The 17808-nt window shown below is 42.0% G+C and overlaps 2 protein-coding genes across 2 annotated transcripts in view; one reads left to right on the top strand and one right to left on the bottom strand.

Moving 5' to 3' along the window:
• Window positions 1-11900: 11900 nt before the first annotated feature.
• On the top strand, window positions 11901-14543 carry LOC115024818 (myosin-8-like). Its single transcript, XM_029456673.1, has 5 exons — window positions 11901-11927; window positions 11969-12004; window positions 12122-12241; window positions 12350-12883; window positions 13277-14543. The coding sequence occupies exons 1-4, from the start codon at window positions 11901-11903 to the stop codon at window positions 12578-12580; spliced, it is 414 nt and encodes a 137-aa protein (XP_029312533.1). The 3' UTR covers window positions 12581-12883; window positions 13277-14543.
• A 162-nt stretch (window positions 14544-14705) lies between these two features.
• The window catches only part of LOC115024736 (growth arrest-specific protein 7-like), a 38981-nt gene continuing 35878 nt past the window's right edge, over window positions 14706-17808 (bottom strand). Inside the window, exons 12-13 of the mRNA XM_029456541.1 lie at window positions 17276-17374; window positions 14706-16507 (exon numbers count right to left, since the gene is read on the bottom strand). Coding sequence (XP_029312401.1) covers window positions 16394-16507; window positions 17276-17374 — 213 coding nt within the window. The 3' untranslated portion in view covers window positions 14706-16393. The remainder of the gene's footprint in view (window positions 16508-17275; window positions 17375-17808) is intronic.

The raw sequence follows: 17808 nt of genomic DNA, 5'->3' as shown, positions 1-17808 counted from the left end.
GGGGTGTTCCATTTTGTTGGGCAGAGAGAGGTAAGAGGAAGCAGAGAGAGAGACTGTTTGGGTGGAGGTGATAGGCCACTCAAGGCTCCACCGCTGGGGGTTCAGCCAGCTCCAGTTCCCCCAGCCCGTTGATCTACAGTTTGCAGTAGCCGGCGATGCCTGAGTGTGTTTAGTGCCTATGCAAGCTATGCACATTGAATTATGGTCCTTGTCCGAGATGGACACACTGCATTATGTGGGGCACTAGGCGGGATGCAGCCTCTTTAACCTTCGGTTCTGACAGAACAATAAACAATTACTGAGTCCTCTTGTTGTCTCCATTGCTGTATTTCCATAGCTCTGATGTATGGATTCCTTTTTATCATTTAACATCAGTTAAACATAGCTATGTCCATAGATTCAAATAAAAATACCATTAGTTTTGACATCTTTGCTGTAACCCTTGTTTACCACAGTATAAGTCCAGCCCCTGTAAGAAGGTGTGTGTGACTGGATGTATGGTGGTGATGCCAGATGATCCAGCCAGACCCAACATCTTCCAGCTTAATGACCCAGACAAAGGTCAGCTTCACACCACCTGCTCTTTTCTTTGTCCATTATTTAAAATCAGAAAATCACAGAAAGCGATTTGTTTCACTCCACAGGCAATGTTCCAGACAGGATCCAGGTTTTCAGCAATCATTTGCACAAAAACCTGGAAGAGGCTTGTAGAAGCAGTAGACCTGAGGTATGTCAGCACACACACTCTCCAATCTGTTTGCACCATGAGTTAGTTTTGGTCAGATAAAGCAACTATTTCTCCTGAAGAGACAGATGAATAGAAATGGAATATACAGTATATGATATATGGTCAGCAAAGTTAAAACAATAAATACTTGAACCATCCACATAAACAGGGAAACATGAACAAAGAGTAGTAACATTTCTCCTTCTGTGTACCATTACAAATAGACAATTTGATTTGTATTTAAATGCATGAATGTAATATAAGACACAAATAGGGCAAACCTAGACACTATAAAGGTGTCAGTCATTCTCTTTTACCATACTGCCTCAGCACTCATTCTGTTCCTGATAGTGCCTTCGAATACATTTACATTTTCCATCCATAGTCCACTGCTTATCCGGGATCGGGTCGCGGGGGCAGCAGCTCCAGTAAGGAACCCCAATCTTCCCTTCTCCGACTGGGGGATCCTGAGGCGTTCCCAGGCCAGTGAGGAGATATAATCTCTCCACCGAGTCCTGGGTCTTCCCCGGGGTCTCCTCCCAGCTGGACGTGCCTGGAACACCTCCCTAGGGAGGCGCCCAGGTGGCATCCTTACTAGATGCCCGAACCACCTCAACTGGCTCCTTTCAACGTAAAGGAGCAGCGGTTCTACTCCGAGTCTCTCACGGATGGCTGAGCTTCTCACCCTATCTCTAACGGAGACGCCAGCCACCCATCCGTCACCCATTTCGGTCATGACCCAGCCTTCATGACCATAGGTGAGGGTAGGAACGAAGATCGACCAGTAGATTGAGAGCTTTGCCTTCTGGCTCAGCTCTCTTTTTGTCACAACAGTGCGGTAAAGTGACTGTAGTACCGCCCCCGCTGCTCCGATTCTCCGGCCAATCTCTTGCTCCATTGTCCCCTCACTCGCGAACAACACCCCGAGGTACTTGAACTCCTTCACTTGGGGTAAAGGCTCATTCCCTACCCGGAATAGATAATCCACCGGTTTCCTGCTGAGAGCCATGGCCTCAGATTTTGAGGTGCTGATCCTCATCCTTCACACTCGGCTGCGAACCGATCCAGTGACTGTTGAATGTCACAGACCGATGATGCCATAAAGACCACATCATCTGCAAAGAGCAGCGATGAGATCCTCAGGTCACCGAACTGCAACCCCTCTCCTCCACGACTACGCCTCAATATCCTATCCATGAAAATCACGTACAGGATTGGTGATAAAGCGCAGCCCTGGCGGAGGCCAACATTCACTGGGAACGAGTCCGACTTACTGCTGAGTATCCTGACACAACTCTCGCTTTGGGTATACAGGGATTGGATGGCCCTCAGAAGTGACCCCCTCACCCCATAATCCTGCAGCACCTCCCACAGTATCACCCGGGGGACCCAATCATACGCCTTCTCCAGATCCACAAAACACATGTAGACCGGATGTGCGTACTCCCAGGCCCCCTCCAGGATCCTTGCGAGAGTGAAGAGTTGGTCCGTTGTTCCATGACCAGGACGGAATCCGCATTGTTCCTCTTCAATCAGAGGTTCGACTACCGGCCGAACCCTCCTTTCCAGTACTTTGGAGTAGACTTTACCAGGGAGGCTGAGAAGTGTGATACCCCTGTAGTTGGCACACACTCTCTGGTCCCCCTTTTTAAATAGGAGAACCACCACCCCGGTCTGCCAACCCCTAGGCACTGTCCCAAACTTCCACGCAATGTTGACGAGGCGTGTCAACCAAGACAGCCCCTCAACACCCAAAGCCTTCAGCATTTCTGGACGGATCTCGTCAACCCCTGCGGCTTTGCCACAGTGGAGTTGTTTGACTACCACAGTGACTTCCATCAGGGAAATTGACGATGATCCCCCATCAGCTTCCAGCTCTGCCTCTACCATAGAGGGCATTTTAGTCGGATTCAGGAGTTCCTCAAAGTTTTCCTTCCACCGCCCGATAACCTTCTCAGTCAAAGTCAGCAGGGTCCCAGCCTTGCTGTACACAGCTTGGATGGTTCCTCGCTTCCCCTTCCTGAGGTGCCAGATGGTTTTCCAGAAGGCCAGGGGCCAGGAGTACGGTTCCAGAGCCAAGACTGTGCGTAGAGGTAAGCCCCACCAGATCCAAGTGATTTTGATTAAGACAAAGACAGGAAACACAGGCCCAGGGGTGGTAGCAGCAGCTGTTGGCCATTACTTCCTCCCCCACCTGGGGGATGGAAAGACTTTGGAAACAAAGGAGACATTGTACCCATCCAGTAGGCTATAGGAATGCCCGATATTAATAAACAAAAAACATGAGGACAGACAGAGTTTAACTACCCTAGGAGAAAGGTTTAATCCATCTGAAAACTGGAGTGGTGATGAGTATCAACCAGGTGATGCAAAAGTAGAACATGAATATGTTAAACGGAGCACCACTCCTGTGTCAATCATGTTAAAATATTGGACAATTAAGTGATGAAGAGAGAAAATAAGAGCAGGGAGCTACTAGGGGCAGCACCCTGTAGCAGAGATATTTTATGACTAAAGAGAAGAAAAATATGAAACCAGAATCCCAGAGGGAAACTGCAGACCAGACGTCAGAAAAAGGACTGACAGGAAAACATGACTCCCCAGCAACGGGGGTCCACACTTCCGGAACCAGGTCGTATATCTGCATTCACACACACTATCATAGAGCCAATTAAAAGAGGCTGAATTGTAAAGTGTAGAAAACTGTCTCTTATTTTTTTTGAGAAAACATGTTTCATAAGTGTGTGGATGACATATATGTAGACTTTTTGTGTAATTCCGGAGCAGACATAACTGATTAGAGCAGAACAGAGCCGCAAAATACTCAGAATAAAGAGCATAACATAAAAACAATCGCAGGAAAATCAACTGACGATAGATTACGTTCAGAATAAAAAATAATAATAAAAGACTTTAGTATCAGGCCATATTAGAGATGGTATCTGTTTAAGCAAGAAGTGTCTGAGAGAATTAGATCAAGTGCCAGGAGCAATTGATATTTCCAGTAAGGAAAACTGCCATATATAGGATGGATAATGGTACCAGATTTACAGGTAGTAAATAAAGTTGTAGTACCAAGAGCATCCATAGATCCAGAGAGCACATTTTTAATAATAGCAAATGCATTCTTTTCCAGCCAAGTGGTAAAAGAAAGTCTGATTTAGTTTGCTTTCCAGTATGAGGGAAAGAAGTGTGCACTTACACAATAATCCCATAAGGATATGGTGCGCGCCTTGATATAATAAACTACAATTGTTCAAATCAATAGTAAAGGATTTGAGTTACAACATTTCACAATCAGGCAGAGCACTTGAAGAGGAGCGGAAGAACTTAATTAGAAGCACCTAAACCAGACTAAGAGACAAATTATGTAATTTCTGTAGAAACTGAGTGCTAAATGATGCACTATTAATTAATCCTCTGTCAAAACTGATTCCTAAAAACCCTATGTCAGTATCTGATAAGATAATATGGAATGAAACAGCCGACAAATTATTTAAGAAAAGAAAGAAAGTTTTGGTAAACTCATCTGTTTTAGAAATAGTAACAGCAGACTTTATGACATTAGTATTAACACAGAACCATGGAGATAAGAGTAGACCAGTGGTTTACTCCTCTTCAAAATTAGACTCAGTAGATAAGGCAATGCCTGCTTCAATGGCAGGTCAGGTCAGGTCAAGTGTTATTCAGGCCATTGACTTTAACAGTAACACATGCAGTGTCAGTTTTGTTGGTAGAGAACAAAATCACCTACATGTCACCTGCAAGGCACCAGGCATGCAGTGGCAGTTTTGTTTTCACAACCGCACCTAACTATAGAATAATGTACAACTTTGATCCATCTACATTATTACCAACAGCTGAAGACGGAGAACCACATGACTGAACGACAGAGAACAAGAAACTTCACCAAGACCAGACTTGACTGACATTCCCTAAAAGGAACCAGAGATAGAAATGTTTGTTAACAGATCATGTAAAGTAAACTAGAGGGTCCGAATGTGACAAGATTTATGTAGTGACACAGACAGACGTATTAAAAGCAGAAGCTCTACCTAATCATCTGTCAGAAAAGGAACATAACTGATAGCATTGACAGAGACATGCAGATAAAAGAAAGACAAAGTTGGAAATATCTACACAGACGGTAACTATGCATGTTCAACATTACATGTGTTTGCTCAACAGGGACAGAATAGAGGTATGGTAACATTGATTAACAAACGTATTAATCACACTCTAATAGAAGACTTATTGAAGGCAGTACAGCTACCAAAGTATATTGCTTTATATAAAAGCACAACACGTATGATCAAATCAAATCAAATCAAATTTATTTGTATAGCCCAATATCACAAATTATACATTTGTCTCAGTGTGCTTTACAGACTGTACAGGTTACGACACCCTCTGTCCTTAGACCCTCGCATCGCACAAGGAACAATTTCCTAAAAGAAACCCCAAAATTAAAGGGGGAAAAATGGAAGAAACCTCAGGGAGAGCAACTGAGGAGGGATCCCTCTCCCAGGACGGACAGACGTACAATAGATGTCGTGTGTACAGGATAAACAACATAGTACAAATATTTGACAGAAATTATGTTGTGTTGGAAAAAAAAAATAGAAAGTATGGATGAATCCAGGAAAATGTCAATAAGGCTTTCCGGTGTCCAGCAGGACCAGGTCAGCAGGCGCTGTCACGATTCATGATCCTGACGTAAACTTTATCAGTGGCAACCTGCCACATGAGAGACAGACACTAAGAACTGATCAAGTTTCAGTAGGCAACAATTGTCATGAGCCCTCTCCCTGCCTGGTAACACCACTAATTGTTTTCAATTACCTCCACCTGTCTCTGCTCCACCCTCGTTAACTTACCAGCTGCACTGCATTTACCACTCATCATGCCCTGTATAGAAAGCCCTGTTTTTCAGTCCACACTTGTCAGATCATCTGCAAGCCTACATCGGAAAGCCTGCCTGCCTGCCTGCCTGCCTGCCTGCCTGCACGCACTGCCTGCCTGCCTGCACGCCTGCCTGCCTGCCTGCCTGCCTGCCTGCACTGCCTGCACGCCTGCACGCCTGCACGCCTGCACGATCTCCAGCCCCGGTAAACCCGACTTGCCTTACGAGTTTAGAATATCCCTGAACTGTACTACTGCCGTGCCTCATTCGGGCCTGTTGTGTGTGTGTGTATATTCATAGCATTTGATTTGAAGGCCAAATGCCTACTTCAGAATATCCGTTTCAGCACATCTGCATGGATTTCAGTGAACTAAATAAATGTGAAGGAAATAAATATAGTTTAACGATAATAGACATATATAAAATGAGTTTAAGTATTTCCAACACATACAGCAGACGCTATGACAGTAGCTAAAGTGTTTATAGCTAAATGAACTGTAAAATAAGGTAATGTTAGTAAAGGATAATAATGATAATAAGCTTTATGTAAGAATTGCAGCCCAAAGTACTTCACTGCAAAGACATAAAACATTAGACAGAATAAGAGCATTTACGGTACAATAATCAGTGTTGATGTAAATAAGTGTGAAAGACAAATGGTATAAAATAGCATTGGAAATCATGCCAAGTTTCCCTATCTATGCCGGGAAAAGTATCAGCCATATTTTGAAATATGCCAAGTTTGGGATATCAGAAAGAATATTTTGTGATAATGAGACACATTTTTAAATGATATCATCGAAGCATTAACAACAATGTCTGGTGTACAAGGAAAAGCTGGATGAAGTGCTTAGCACCAGCAATATTAAAAATGCACATTTTGCAAGAGGCTTATTGCCATTTTGATTTATATTTTATGTTCCAGCTATGAGAGAACTTATGGACAATCTCATCCAGAAGTAGACCTAGAAGAAGAAATGTCATAACTGTTAGAAAGAAAAGATATTACGAAATTTGTTGTGTCACATACAGAAAACTTGAAGAGAGAGCATCCTGGAGACACCTGACACACTGTAAAATGGTAAATATATCACCACTCCTGTGAGAGACACTGACTCCATAAAGCAGAAACTGGACCTCTTCGTGGTGAAGTCTGACTACACAGGGAGGCGTTACCCATAGGGGCGCTTGTCTCACCATCAGTGAAGATTCAACAACCCGAAGTTTTAGAAGGGGACTGTGAAACAGAGGTCAGAGTCATCACAGGAGGGTGAGTATAGCCCTGTACACCTGAGACTCAGAAACAACCACCCAACATAGTTAGATCATCAAAATCAGATCATGTAGCAACGGTATTCCCACTCATCTGGTGAGAAACGTGGAACCTAAAAGAACATCAGTCAGTCACAACCACATCAAATTTGATTTCTGTGATGTAATAACCTGTCCCTCTTCTCTAACAATATGCAAAACAGATCAGGTGGGCAGAGGAGCACATCTGCGCCACGGAGAGGAGTGACATGTAAGAAAATAAATGATTGTAATCCATTATTCCTCACCATCGTTTCATCGCATCCCAGGGATTAGAGACAGTTTGTTTTAAGCAGCAGAGGTTTTAGGAGCAGGTCCACAAGGACACTTTAGGATAAAGGTAGACAACAAGAAGACTGCAATCTCAAAGCAGTCGGTATGAAAGGATATAAAGTTACAACAGTAAGAAATAGAATAGCATGGAGATAGGATATGTATAAAAGAATAGGTGGCTTGACTGGAAACTGTATACCGCTAGCTCAGTAAAGATATTGTGTGTGTGTGCACCAGCCAGGCCCCTCCTTGCTTTAAAGCCCAGTCCCAGTTCTACTTGGACGAATAACAGAGTACACCTTTCTGTTAACAATGATGCACAGTGTAACAGAACCACTCAGCCCAATTTGCAAAGATCTCCTTAAGAGATATTCAATTCACAGAACCAATAGCACAAGACAGAAATATGTGCATTGATGACACTGGTCGAGCGTTTCTATGTTTGGCCCACAACAGGTCAAGCTCTTGTGAGCTTGAACTCGGTTGAAGAGAAACACAGCAACTGGGGAGAGCTTCAGCTACACAGCATACAAGAAATGCAGTAGGAGTGCCCCGGGGAGTGCCAGAGATCAAATCGAAGCAGGTTTCGACTCATTGTTTTTATGATGGGCAACTACCAATAAGAATGTGGATTGGATTAATTACATTTATTGCATCTAACAGAGGTTTATTAATTATCACAAAGGATGCCGTTAAGGGGCAAGCTGAACAACAAGCAGCTTGCAGCTTATTGACATGATAGAATGTCTTTAGACATGCTCCTAGCAGAAAAAGGAGGTGTGTGTGCCATGTTTGCATCATCCTGTTGCTATAACTGGCTCCCGGTAAAATACAGAATAGAATTCAAAATCCTTCTCCTGACTTACAAATCAATTAATGGTCAAGCTCCAGCATATCTTAAAGATCTCATAGTACCTTATAAACCAACTAGAGCAGTACGCTCCCAGACTGCAGGGTTACTTGTGGTTCCTAGAGTCTCTAAGAGTACAATGGGAGCCAGAGCCTTCAGCTATCAAGCTCCTCTCCAGTGGAACCAGCTTCCAGTTTGTGTTCGGGAGGCAGACACACTCTCCACATTTAAGAGTAGGCTAAAGACTTTCCTTTTTGATAAAGCTTATAGTTAGGGCTGGCTCAGGTTTTCCCTGGATCAGCCCCTAGTTATGCTGCTATAGGCTTAGACTGCCGGGGGACACCTCCCTGCTCTCTTCCTTCTCTTCCTCTCTCCTCCCCTCCCTCTCTTCTTCTCCCTCTCTATCTGTATGCATTTATGTAAATGTATGTTACTAACTCACCATCCGGGGTATCATCCCCAGAGTGTCTGTCTCTCATGTGGCAGGTTGCCACTGATAAAGTTTACGTCAGGATCATGAAACGTGACAGCGCCTGCTGACCTGGTCCTGCTGGACACCGGGAAGCCTTATTGACATTTTCCTGGATTCATCCATACTTTCTATTTTTTTTTTTCCAACACAACATAATTTCTGTCAAATGTTGTATTTGTACTATGTTGTTTATCCTGTACACACGACATCTATTGTACGTCTGTCCGTCCTGGGAGAGGGGATCCCTCCTCAGTTGCTCTCCCTGAGGTTTCTTCCATTTTTCCCCCTTTAATTTTGGGGTTTCTTTTAGGAAATTGTTCCTTGTGCGATGCGAGGGTCTAAGGACAGAGGGTGTCGTAACCTGTACAGTCTGTAAAGCACACTGAGACAAATGTATAATTTGTGATATTGGGCTATACAAATAAATTTGATTTAATTTGATCACCTTAATAAATTAACTAGAAGATTGCTGTTTTGATTCGACATTCAAGCTCCGAGTTCTTCATCTTTTTCCTCAACAGTAGTGATGGCGAGATGAAGCTTCATGAAGCATTGAAGCTTTCCATCCAATTGGTTCACTTATGGGCCGAAGCTTCATGGTGCTTCATTTGCTCTACTGCGCCATCAAGTGGACAATGTAAAACTGGCGGAATGATTATAATGGCATCGCTGCTCTTTGCAGATGATGTGGTCCTTATGGCATCATCGGTCTGTGACCTTCAACAGTCACTTCGCAGCCGAGTGTGAAGCGGTTGGGATGAGGATCAGCACCTCAAAATCCGGGGTAGGGAATGAGCCCTTACCCCAAGTGAAGGAGTTCAAGTACCTCGGGGTCTTGTTCGCGAGTGAGGGTACGATGGAGCGAGAGATTGGCCGGAGAATCGGAGCAGCGGGGGCGGTACTGCAGTCGTTTTGTGACGAAAAGAGAGCTGAGCCAGAAGTCAAAGCTCCCAATCTACCGGTCGATCTTCGTTCCTACCCTCACCTATGGTCATGAAGGCTGGGTCATAACTGAAAGAACGAGATCACGGATACAAGCGGCCAAAATGGGTTTTCTCAGGCGGGTGGCTGGCGTCTCCCTTAGAGATAGGGTGAGACGCTCAGCCATCCGGGAGAGACTCGGAGTAGAGCCGCTGCTCCTTTGCGTTGAAAGGAGCCAGTTGAGGTGGTTCGGGCATCTAGTAAGGATGCCCGAGCCAGTTGAGGTGGTTCGGGCATCTAGTAAGGATGCCACCTGGGCGCCTCCCTAGGGAGGTGTTCCAGGCATGTCCAGCTGGGAGGAGACCGCGGGGAAGACCCAGGACTCGGTGGAGAGATTATATCTCCTCACTGGCCTGGGAATGCCTCGGGATCCCCCAGTCGGAGTTTGAGGGTATACGGCCGTATACGGCCCGCAGGACCATTTGATCCGGCCCTCGAGGTAATTCATAAACACACGCAAACAAAACCCCAAAACAATCTAGACAACAATAGTATAAAACCGGCGATGGACCATTTTTCCTGGCCAAGGTCACGGTCCTTGAACACAACACGAGCGGAACGTGTCATCACGTGGTCACGTCATGTCAATAAACTTCAATATTAAACGAGACCGTCATTGACATCAGTGAACGTAGCGTGGCGAGTGTAAAACAGAGAAAGCTGGACCCGGAATGTCACACTTACCAGGAGAAATGGATGAACCATGATTTTTTTTGTGGAAGTAAAAGGCCAGTGTGCCTAGTTTGTGCGGACGTGTTTGCGGTGAATACAAATAATCTCGAGCGTACAGCACGAAACATGACAAACTGCACGAGCTGAAAGGACGAGTGCATTTGGATAAAGTTAACGCTCTTCGGCGGAGTTTGGCCCAACAAGCAGCTCTCTCCAGAGCGGAACATACAAACATGGAACGATAGAGAGGTAGACCATCACACCAAGAACAGACAATTCCACCACTGCTGTTCAATTATCACATGTGCAATATTCACTTTATTTTCTATCAACCACTTGGTACTTATATTATTTATTTTTTATTTAATTATTGTTTACTGCCTTTTTACTTCACATGTTCTTTTGCTGTGGCGAGATACATTTCCTCATTGTGGGACTAATAAAGGATTTATGATTTCTAGTAAAAGATACATGGATAAAAAAGTTGCTTTTTTGCACAGCATAAAAGGTGAAATGAATGGGATGCATCTTAGTTCAATAATTAGTATGGCCCTCGAAGGATGTTGAAAAAATAAAATGGCCCTTGATAGCAAAAAGGTTCCCCACCCCTGCCTTAAATGATAGTATAGTTTAAGATTAGCATGCAGCAAATGGCCACTGGTCGGATTCGAAACCCGGGCGGCTGCGGCAAGCCTTTGAAAATGGGTCGCCTGCTCTACGAGCTGCTCCACCAGGGCTGTGGGATGTACATTATTCTTCCAACAGATTTAAATTTGGTTTCTTTACTTGTTCACAGGGAAGATGATGCTGGCGTGCACAACAATTGTTTCGCTAGTTGGCTGGCTCCATAATGATCAAATACAATACAAACGCAATACCAACAGCAACAACGCATACTACGACAACAACCCACAAATTTGTGGTTATAAAAAGTGTTGATTATGAGGGGGCTCAGTTGCGGTTCGCTCCCCCTTATATTTCGATTTGCACGCCAAACCCGCTTCGAACGTCACCACATACGCCATCTACACAAACATCGATACGAGCTTCACAAAAATCTTACGCGATTACTCGACACACTCTTCGAAGCCTCGACACGGAAGGACACATCACTAACTACGAGCTGCCTCTGTATTGTGCATTTGTGTCCAGTTTCCTGTGTTCAGATCGTAGCGTTACACTGTATCTCTATTTATTCCTTCAACAAAGCCATTCTACATTATCTTTAGAGGTAAGGTCTTTCTCTGCAGTCATGGACAGATAATTTTTGTAATACCTTTTTTCAGTCCATCCCTCTCCTCTGTCAGAAAAAGCCACCAGAGGGCCCTGAAGTCGCTGCAGGCCAGCCCGGATGTGGAGGTGAAAGGCAAAGCCGAGGGGCTGAAGCTGAAGAAGAAACTGGAGGCTGACATCAATGAGCTGGAGCTGCAGGTGGACATGCTCACCAAGAACAACACAGAGCTCAGCAAGAACAGCAAGAAGATGCAGCAACAGATGAAGGTCTGACAATAAGATACAGTATGCTTTTGTTTTTAACTCTTTCCTAGGAGGCTTACTTACATAATTACTTTCCCCTGTCGCAGGAGCTGCAGGCCCGGTTGGAGGAGGAGGTACGGCGCCAGAAGGAGTGCAGGGGGGAGCAGGCGGTCGTGGAACGACGCTGCACTCTATTGGACAGCGAGGGGTGACTCGTGCAGCTCTTCAGGGCTGCATGAGTCACCCCTCGCTGACCAATAGAGTGCAGAGAAGGCCCGCAAGGTCCTGGAGACTGAGCTACAGGAGGCCAATGAGAAAAACAGCGACCTCAACAACCAGGTGATACAATGTGTCTCTCTGCTTCAGGCTGCTGTGGAGGCATCAGCTAAAAATCTAACCTGTTTTGGCAAAATTGCCGTAGATTGATGTCTCTTTCTCTTTTGTGTTCATTTCCAGTTGACCGTGAGTGGGAGGAGGAAGCTGGAGGTGGATCTCCAGACTCTGCAGCAGGAGCATGAGGAGCTGCAAAGAGAGCTGAGGGGATCCACAGATAAGTCCAAGAAGGCCAGCTGTGAGGTAAAACACATGCAAAACAACTGGTATTGAGATATTACATTGGAGATTGAACACATTTTTAGTTATTTGAAATAGATGTTTTTTAAATGGGTGGTGAAATTCTTTCAGTTGGCGCGAGTGGGGGAGGAGCTGCGTCTGGAGCAGGAGCACACAATCCACCTGGAGAGAGTAAAGAAATGTCTGGAGGCTCAGATCAAAGACATGAGCAGCAGGCTGGATGAGGACGAGCAGATGGCACTGAAGGGAGGCAAGAAGATCATCCAGAAGTTGATTATAAAGTGTTTTGCTTGTCGTCTTGCGGACAGACCTGACAAAGCATTAATTCATGCTTTTTACTAATCGGTATCAATAACTACATAATGATGTAGTTATTTTTATATCCTTTTGATACGTTTATTGCAATTAAAATATCAGTTATTTTAACCCTAACAAACCCTAACCAGATTGTTTTACAATTGGCCAGTTGACTCAGTCAACAGTTAATTTTTTTAGCCAGTAAAAAGCTAAATTGTGACAGGTGAAGGAGATGGAGCTGGAGTTGGATTCAGAGCAGAAGCACGCTGAGACAGTGAAGACATCCGCCAGATCATCAGCTCATGACTAACATCTCATGCTTCAGCATTCTGTTGTGACAAATATGGGGTATGTTAAGAGTTAGAATAGCATGCTAACCAGAAGCTAGAACATGTTACATTATGTTGCTATATCAAGTGATTTCCTTAATTGTAGGAAATTACCCTTTATCCTATTCTTATAAAATTAACAAACCACGCTTGGGTGGAAAAAATGTTCTTGAAAAACTCAACTCAACTGTTGTAATGTAAAGGAGTAGAATCAAAGTGCAGTAAATGCCTGCGTTACCATTTAAACATATCTTTTGACAGTATATGCAGAAACGGAGCACATGTATTTTTAATAATTGTGACACACTAATAATGTTTTTTGCAAAAAAAAAAAATAATAATAGGAAAATAGTTTGACTTGCAATTTTACTCCAAAATCAGAGATATCAGAGATATGTCTGTGTTCCACTAGGTTTACAGCACTACGTACCCTGGCCTGGTCAGGTCACCCAGCTCTGTGGGTTCAGAGGGCAGAGGGGAAAAGATCCTCAACGACGACAATGGTCAAGGTCAGCTCCCTCATCCCAGTGTATCTCAACTTCGTCAAGAAGCTCATGGTAGATTAGAAACCAAGCTGTGACGCCATCATGCTCAGAATGTCAGAGTACAGCTTCAGCTGTCTCCAGGTGCTACAACTATTTTTTTTCAAGAGTGAAACATGGTGCTGTATGGGTTTGAATGTGTTGTGAAACTGCAGTTTAAGCTTCTCTGATGTTTGTACTAAAATCCCAAAATCCCAAAAAGGTAGTATTTTATTGCAATGATTTATAAGTAGTTAATTAATCATCCGTTTATTATGAACATCATTAACAAATTATTTATGTACATTTGTAAATGACATAACAATAATTAATAGCTGTTCATCTGAAGCATAAACTATTCATCATTTATAAATGTTGCACTGTGGCCCAAACAATGTTTTCTCTACTCAGAGAAATTTAATATGTAACAATGTATGCCTTATCTTGCCTAAATGAGCAAGATAGAGAAGCTAAAACTGTATTTAATGCTAGCTAACCGGACCTGTAAGCTACTTAAATGTTTCCCAACTGCTAAGGACTGGAGGCACAAAGTAAGAACCATATTCTGTAACTTTATAAATCTTACTAGTAACTTTTAGAACATTTTCTACAAGTTAGTCCGTACTAACTCGTAGAAAATGTACAGAACATTGAGACTAGCAAACATCGGATTTTAGACAGCATGGCTAGGGTAGCAGGTTAGCCAAGAAGTCTAGGTTAGCAAGTTGATTCCTAATATATGACACAATGTTAAACATTATCTCCAGCTCTACGTGCTAATTACTGTATGTAGCCACTATTTCATACCTGCCAGAGAAATAAATAAAAACCTTTTTAGATGAATATATTCAGCTACAACAGCAGCTATTATTTGCACCTAGTTAAACCGGTTCAAACTGGTAAAGTGTACATCAATCACATTTTTGACTACTTCGTATTGTGGTATCAACAAATGCATCTCAATGATTTGTAAATGATTAGTTCATCATTACCTAATTATAAAGGTCTTATAACCAATTTTGTAAAGTGTTACTAAGTAAGAAATGCAACAAGGTGCCATCAGTACATGGGTTATTTTGGGTAAATAATAAGAAATGCAAAGTATTTGACCTAAACTGTTGAAGGTTTCCAATTGTATCTGAACTTTTAACCTTATCTATATTATCGCTGCCTAAATTTATAACATGGCTTTATCAAACATTTCATTGTTGAATGTGAAAATGTTTTTTAACTAAATAAAAATACTTTTTTCATTTATAATATGCCTTTTTCCATTTTGTGGTGAACAAAAACATCACACAGAAAGAAAAACCAACCCGGAAAGGAGGACAGAATTTTTATTTTATTAATGTTAAACCTTTAGCTCTGTATAAAATCTCTCAATCCTCTACACCAAATAGTTAAGTAATCATAGCAGTAATACTGGAGAAGACATGTTTTAGAAAGAGAATTTCTCTCTGCAGTGAATCCAACTAAAGCAACTGACTTGTATTTACAAAAATGTAGAAAATTTAAGAGGGCTGTTTATATTTCATATAAAATATGCTCCATATAGGCTATAATCAGTATTTAATTTCTGTATGTAATATGTCTTTATGTAAGATTATTTACTGTATTTTACATCCTTCACTATACTGCCTGCTTTCATTGCAAATCACATATCCCATATATTTACAGGTAGTGAACATAACCAAAAGGTATGAGTAATAAAATATGTAACAAGTAAGTTATATTAGAATACTGTTCATAACAGCAACTTTACTCAGAATCATTTGGGTATAAAGTGCAATTGGCTGATTCTTAATTATTATTTGGACTTAAGTAAAACTGGTGGAAATTAAATTTAAAATTACAGACTTATTTTAAATATGTGAAGAACTCTGGCCAGATTTGTGATTTCCGTCTGCTAAACCTGACCAAGAGCATAGTTTAGCAACCGCAGCTGGTCACAGCAGGCAAACTTTGGATTTCTCAATACGTGAAAACATGTAAAAACCAATAAGAGCAATACTCCATGTCAAAATGATTCTTGGTGTCTTTTTACAAGAACCAAAAACCCAAAAGTGTACAGTGTGTCTATTTTCTCTAATCTGTAATCTCAGTTATTTCTCGTTCGTACTTCCTTTTCTCTAATAAAAGTGAAGCATACTGTTAAAAAAACATTCTGTAGTTAGCATCCACACGAAACCTATATTATAACAAACACCAATGCTGTTTCTTTATTTCCATGTCTTCTACATGAATCATCAGCTGGTGAGGATGCTAACAATTTTACTCTTTTCATTTGAAAAGAAATTGGACATTTTTAAAAGTCAGTTGGAAACAGAGTTTTAGTGTCAATGTTAAACTAAAAATAATCTGCTAGTAAGATTTGTCATTTCAGCCAACAACATCCAGAAATAAATCCTGCTTTTGATCACTTGGTCAAAACGATTCAAAATGATATCATAGTTTTTTTGTTAAACCTAATATGTGACATGCAAGACAGGCATGTGAGCGAGGATTAGCATATTAGTATATATACTTATATATACTTATTCTGCTATACAGAAATGTCAACACACAAATTAATTAAATAATTACCCCACAGAGCAAAAGCATATCCAAACATGCATGACATAAAGCTACTCATTTACAGGTGTTAAATGTTCATGGTTGGTGCACCTTTTGCTTCACAATTTAAACTCATAGTTCCCATTTTCCTGTGCGATCTAAGCTGGGCATGACCTTGCATAACAGAAAACTACTACCTGTCACTATCTGACATCTTCAATTCATCACTTAGGCTACTCACAATACTCCCCAAATACTGACATCATCCTCAGCAGGAGTCGGGATGTGAAGAGCCATCCCTCAGTCCGTTAGGAGTCACAAGTGGATCAGTGGGGGGAGTGAAGATCCCAGCACAGAGTTCATGTCCCAGTCAGTCCTCAGGCATGTAGCCCCTGGGTCAGAGTGTGAGCCAGAGGCTAAGTGTGCATATGCAGAGCCATCACACAGCACTGAGGTCAGATCTCTACGTCCACTGGCCTGATGGGTCCAGTCTTATTCTCCCGCACCCACAGCTGTCTGTCTTTGGCCGGGTCAACACACTGCAGCAGCTGATCCAGCGGCTCCATCGTCTGGACACAGAAAGAACAGCTGAAGTGATATAATTAACAATGGTACAGCGGCTCTTTGGTTCTCTCTGGTGGTGTGGGCGGGGTCATGATCGCATTGATTCAACTCAAATATTTTTCTCATACAAGGAAAATGTGGGTGCTTTTAATGTACAATATACGCTAAAGTACAATATAAAGTAACAAACATAATGAAGGGCACAATTGTGTGCAATAGAAAAGGTAATTCAAAGGTGCAAAAAAAAGAAAGGTTTTCTCTCATCTTTAAATACAATAATAATAATTGGGTCTCAGCTGTCAAATTTGACATCAGACTTTGCATGTAATCTATATATTGTGTATAGCTTTTTTAACATCACCTCTTTATCTGTTCTCTTACCTCTTGGCCTGTTTCTATACTGCCGTAATGTGCATTTCCCCTCAGGGATCAATAAAGTCTTGTTTTAACTTAATGCCTACCAAACATTTTAGTTAGGCACTTAGTTAAGTACCTTTTCTTACATTTGACTTCTACTTGCAAATAAAAAAAAGTTAAGTTAAGTAAATAAAAGTTATTCATCAAAATGTCTTTTGACACTATACTGAAATTTAAGATGATTAAGAGACGCCTCTAAGGATCTAGAGACATGTTTTTGAATGACTTTACTTTAGCATTGGTAAAGATACTGTATGGTACTTTAATCAAACGGTACACGTGTCTTAGTTTTCAAAGAGACAGCCCTTTGTTAAGTACTTATAATATAATATCAACTGAGTTGACGTTGTACATACACTTTGGTTGAACATGTCTGTCTCATGTCGAAGGGTGGTGTACTGACACAAATGCTGTCTGATCCTCTCCACCCTCTCCACCTCAAGCCGCTCCAGCTCCTGAGGAGACAGTTTGTTGTGAGTCATAGAGAAATCTCTGCACTTTCATCTGTCCTCACTGAGCAAGAAAGATGCTAACAGGGGACTTACAATGAGGGAACAAGAATAACTCCCTGTTTGGCAAACTGTAAACTAGTCACACATTTAATGAATGGGGTTAACGTTGGGGCATCAAACGTAAGACTCTAAAGTGATCTAGACATAAAAGTAACAATGCACTTTGAAGTCTTTGAAATTAATGTAAATATTCAGAGGGAGCCCTGATGCATTGCTTTTGGGAAAGTATAGCCAGGCCAGGAGCCTACATATTGGGCATTAGAGAGGAGTTTCCCATTACTTTTAAACTTATACATGTCTTACAAAAATAGTTTTACAGTGTTTGTATGTGTATTTTGCCAATGTGGATGATTATAGAGGTCCAAATGGAAACAAAA

The sequence above is a fragment of the Cottoperca gobio genome, chromosome 19, assembly GCF_900634415.1.
Source record: "Cottoperca gobio chromosome 19, fCotGob3.1, whole genome shotgun sequence".
Taxonomy (NCBI): domain Eukaryota; kingdom Metazoa; phylum Chordata; class Actinopteri; order Perciformes; family Bovichtidae; genus Cottoperca; species Cottoperca gobio.
The sequence above is the reverse complement of the archived record's forward strand: the minus strand, read 5'-3'. Positions and strand labels throughout refer to the sequence as shown.

Bases quoted from the DNA above. Each gene is read 5' to 3' on its own strand.
- LOC115024818 (XM_029456673.1), top strand. From the start codon at position 11,901: ATGAGTCACCCCTCGCTGACCAATAGA. The intron at 11,928-11,968 runs GTGCAGAGAAGG...ACTGAGCTACAG, and splicing joins ACCCCTCGCTGACCAATAGA to GAGGCCAATGAGAAAAACAG. The intron at 12,005-12,121 runs GTGATACAATGT...GTTCATTTCCAG, and splicing joins ACAGCGACCTCAACAACCAG to TTGACCGTGAGTGGGAGGAG.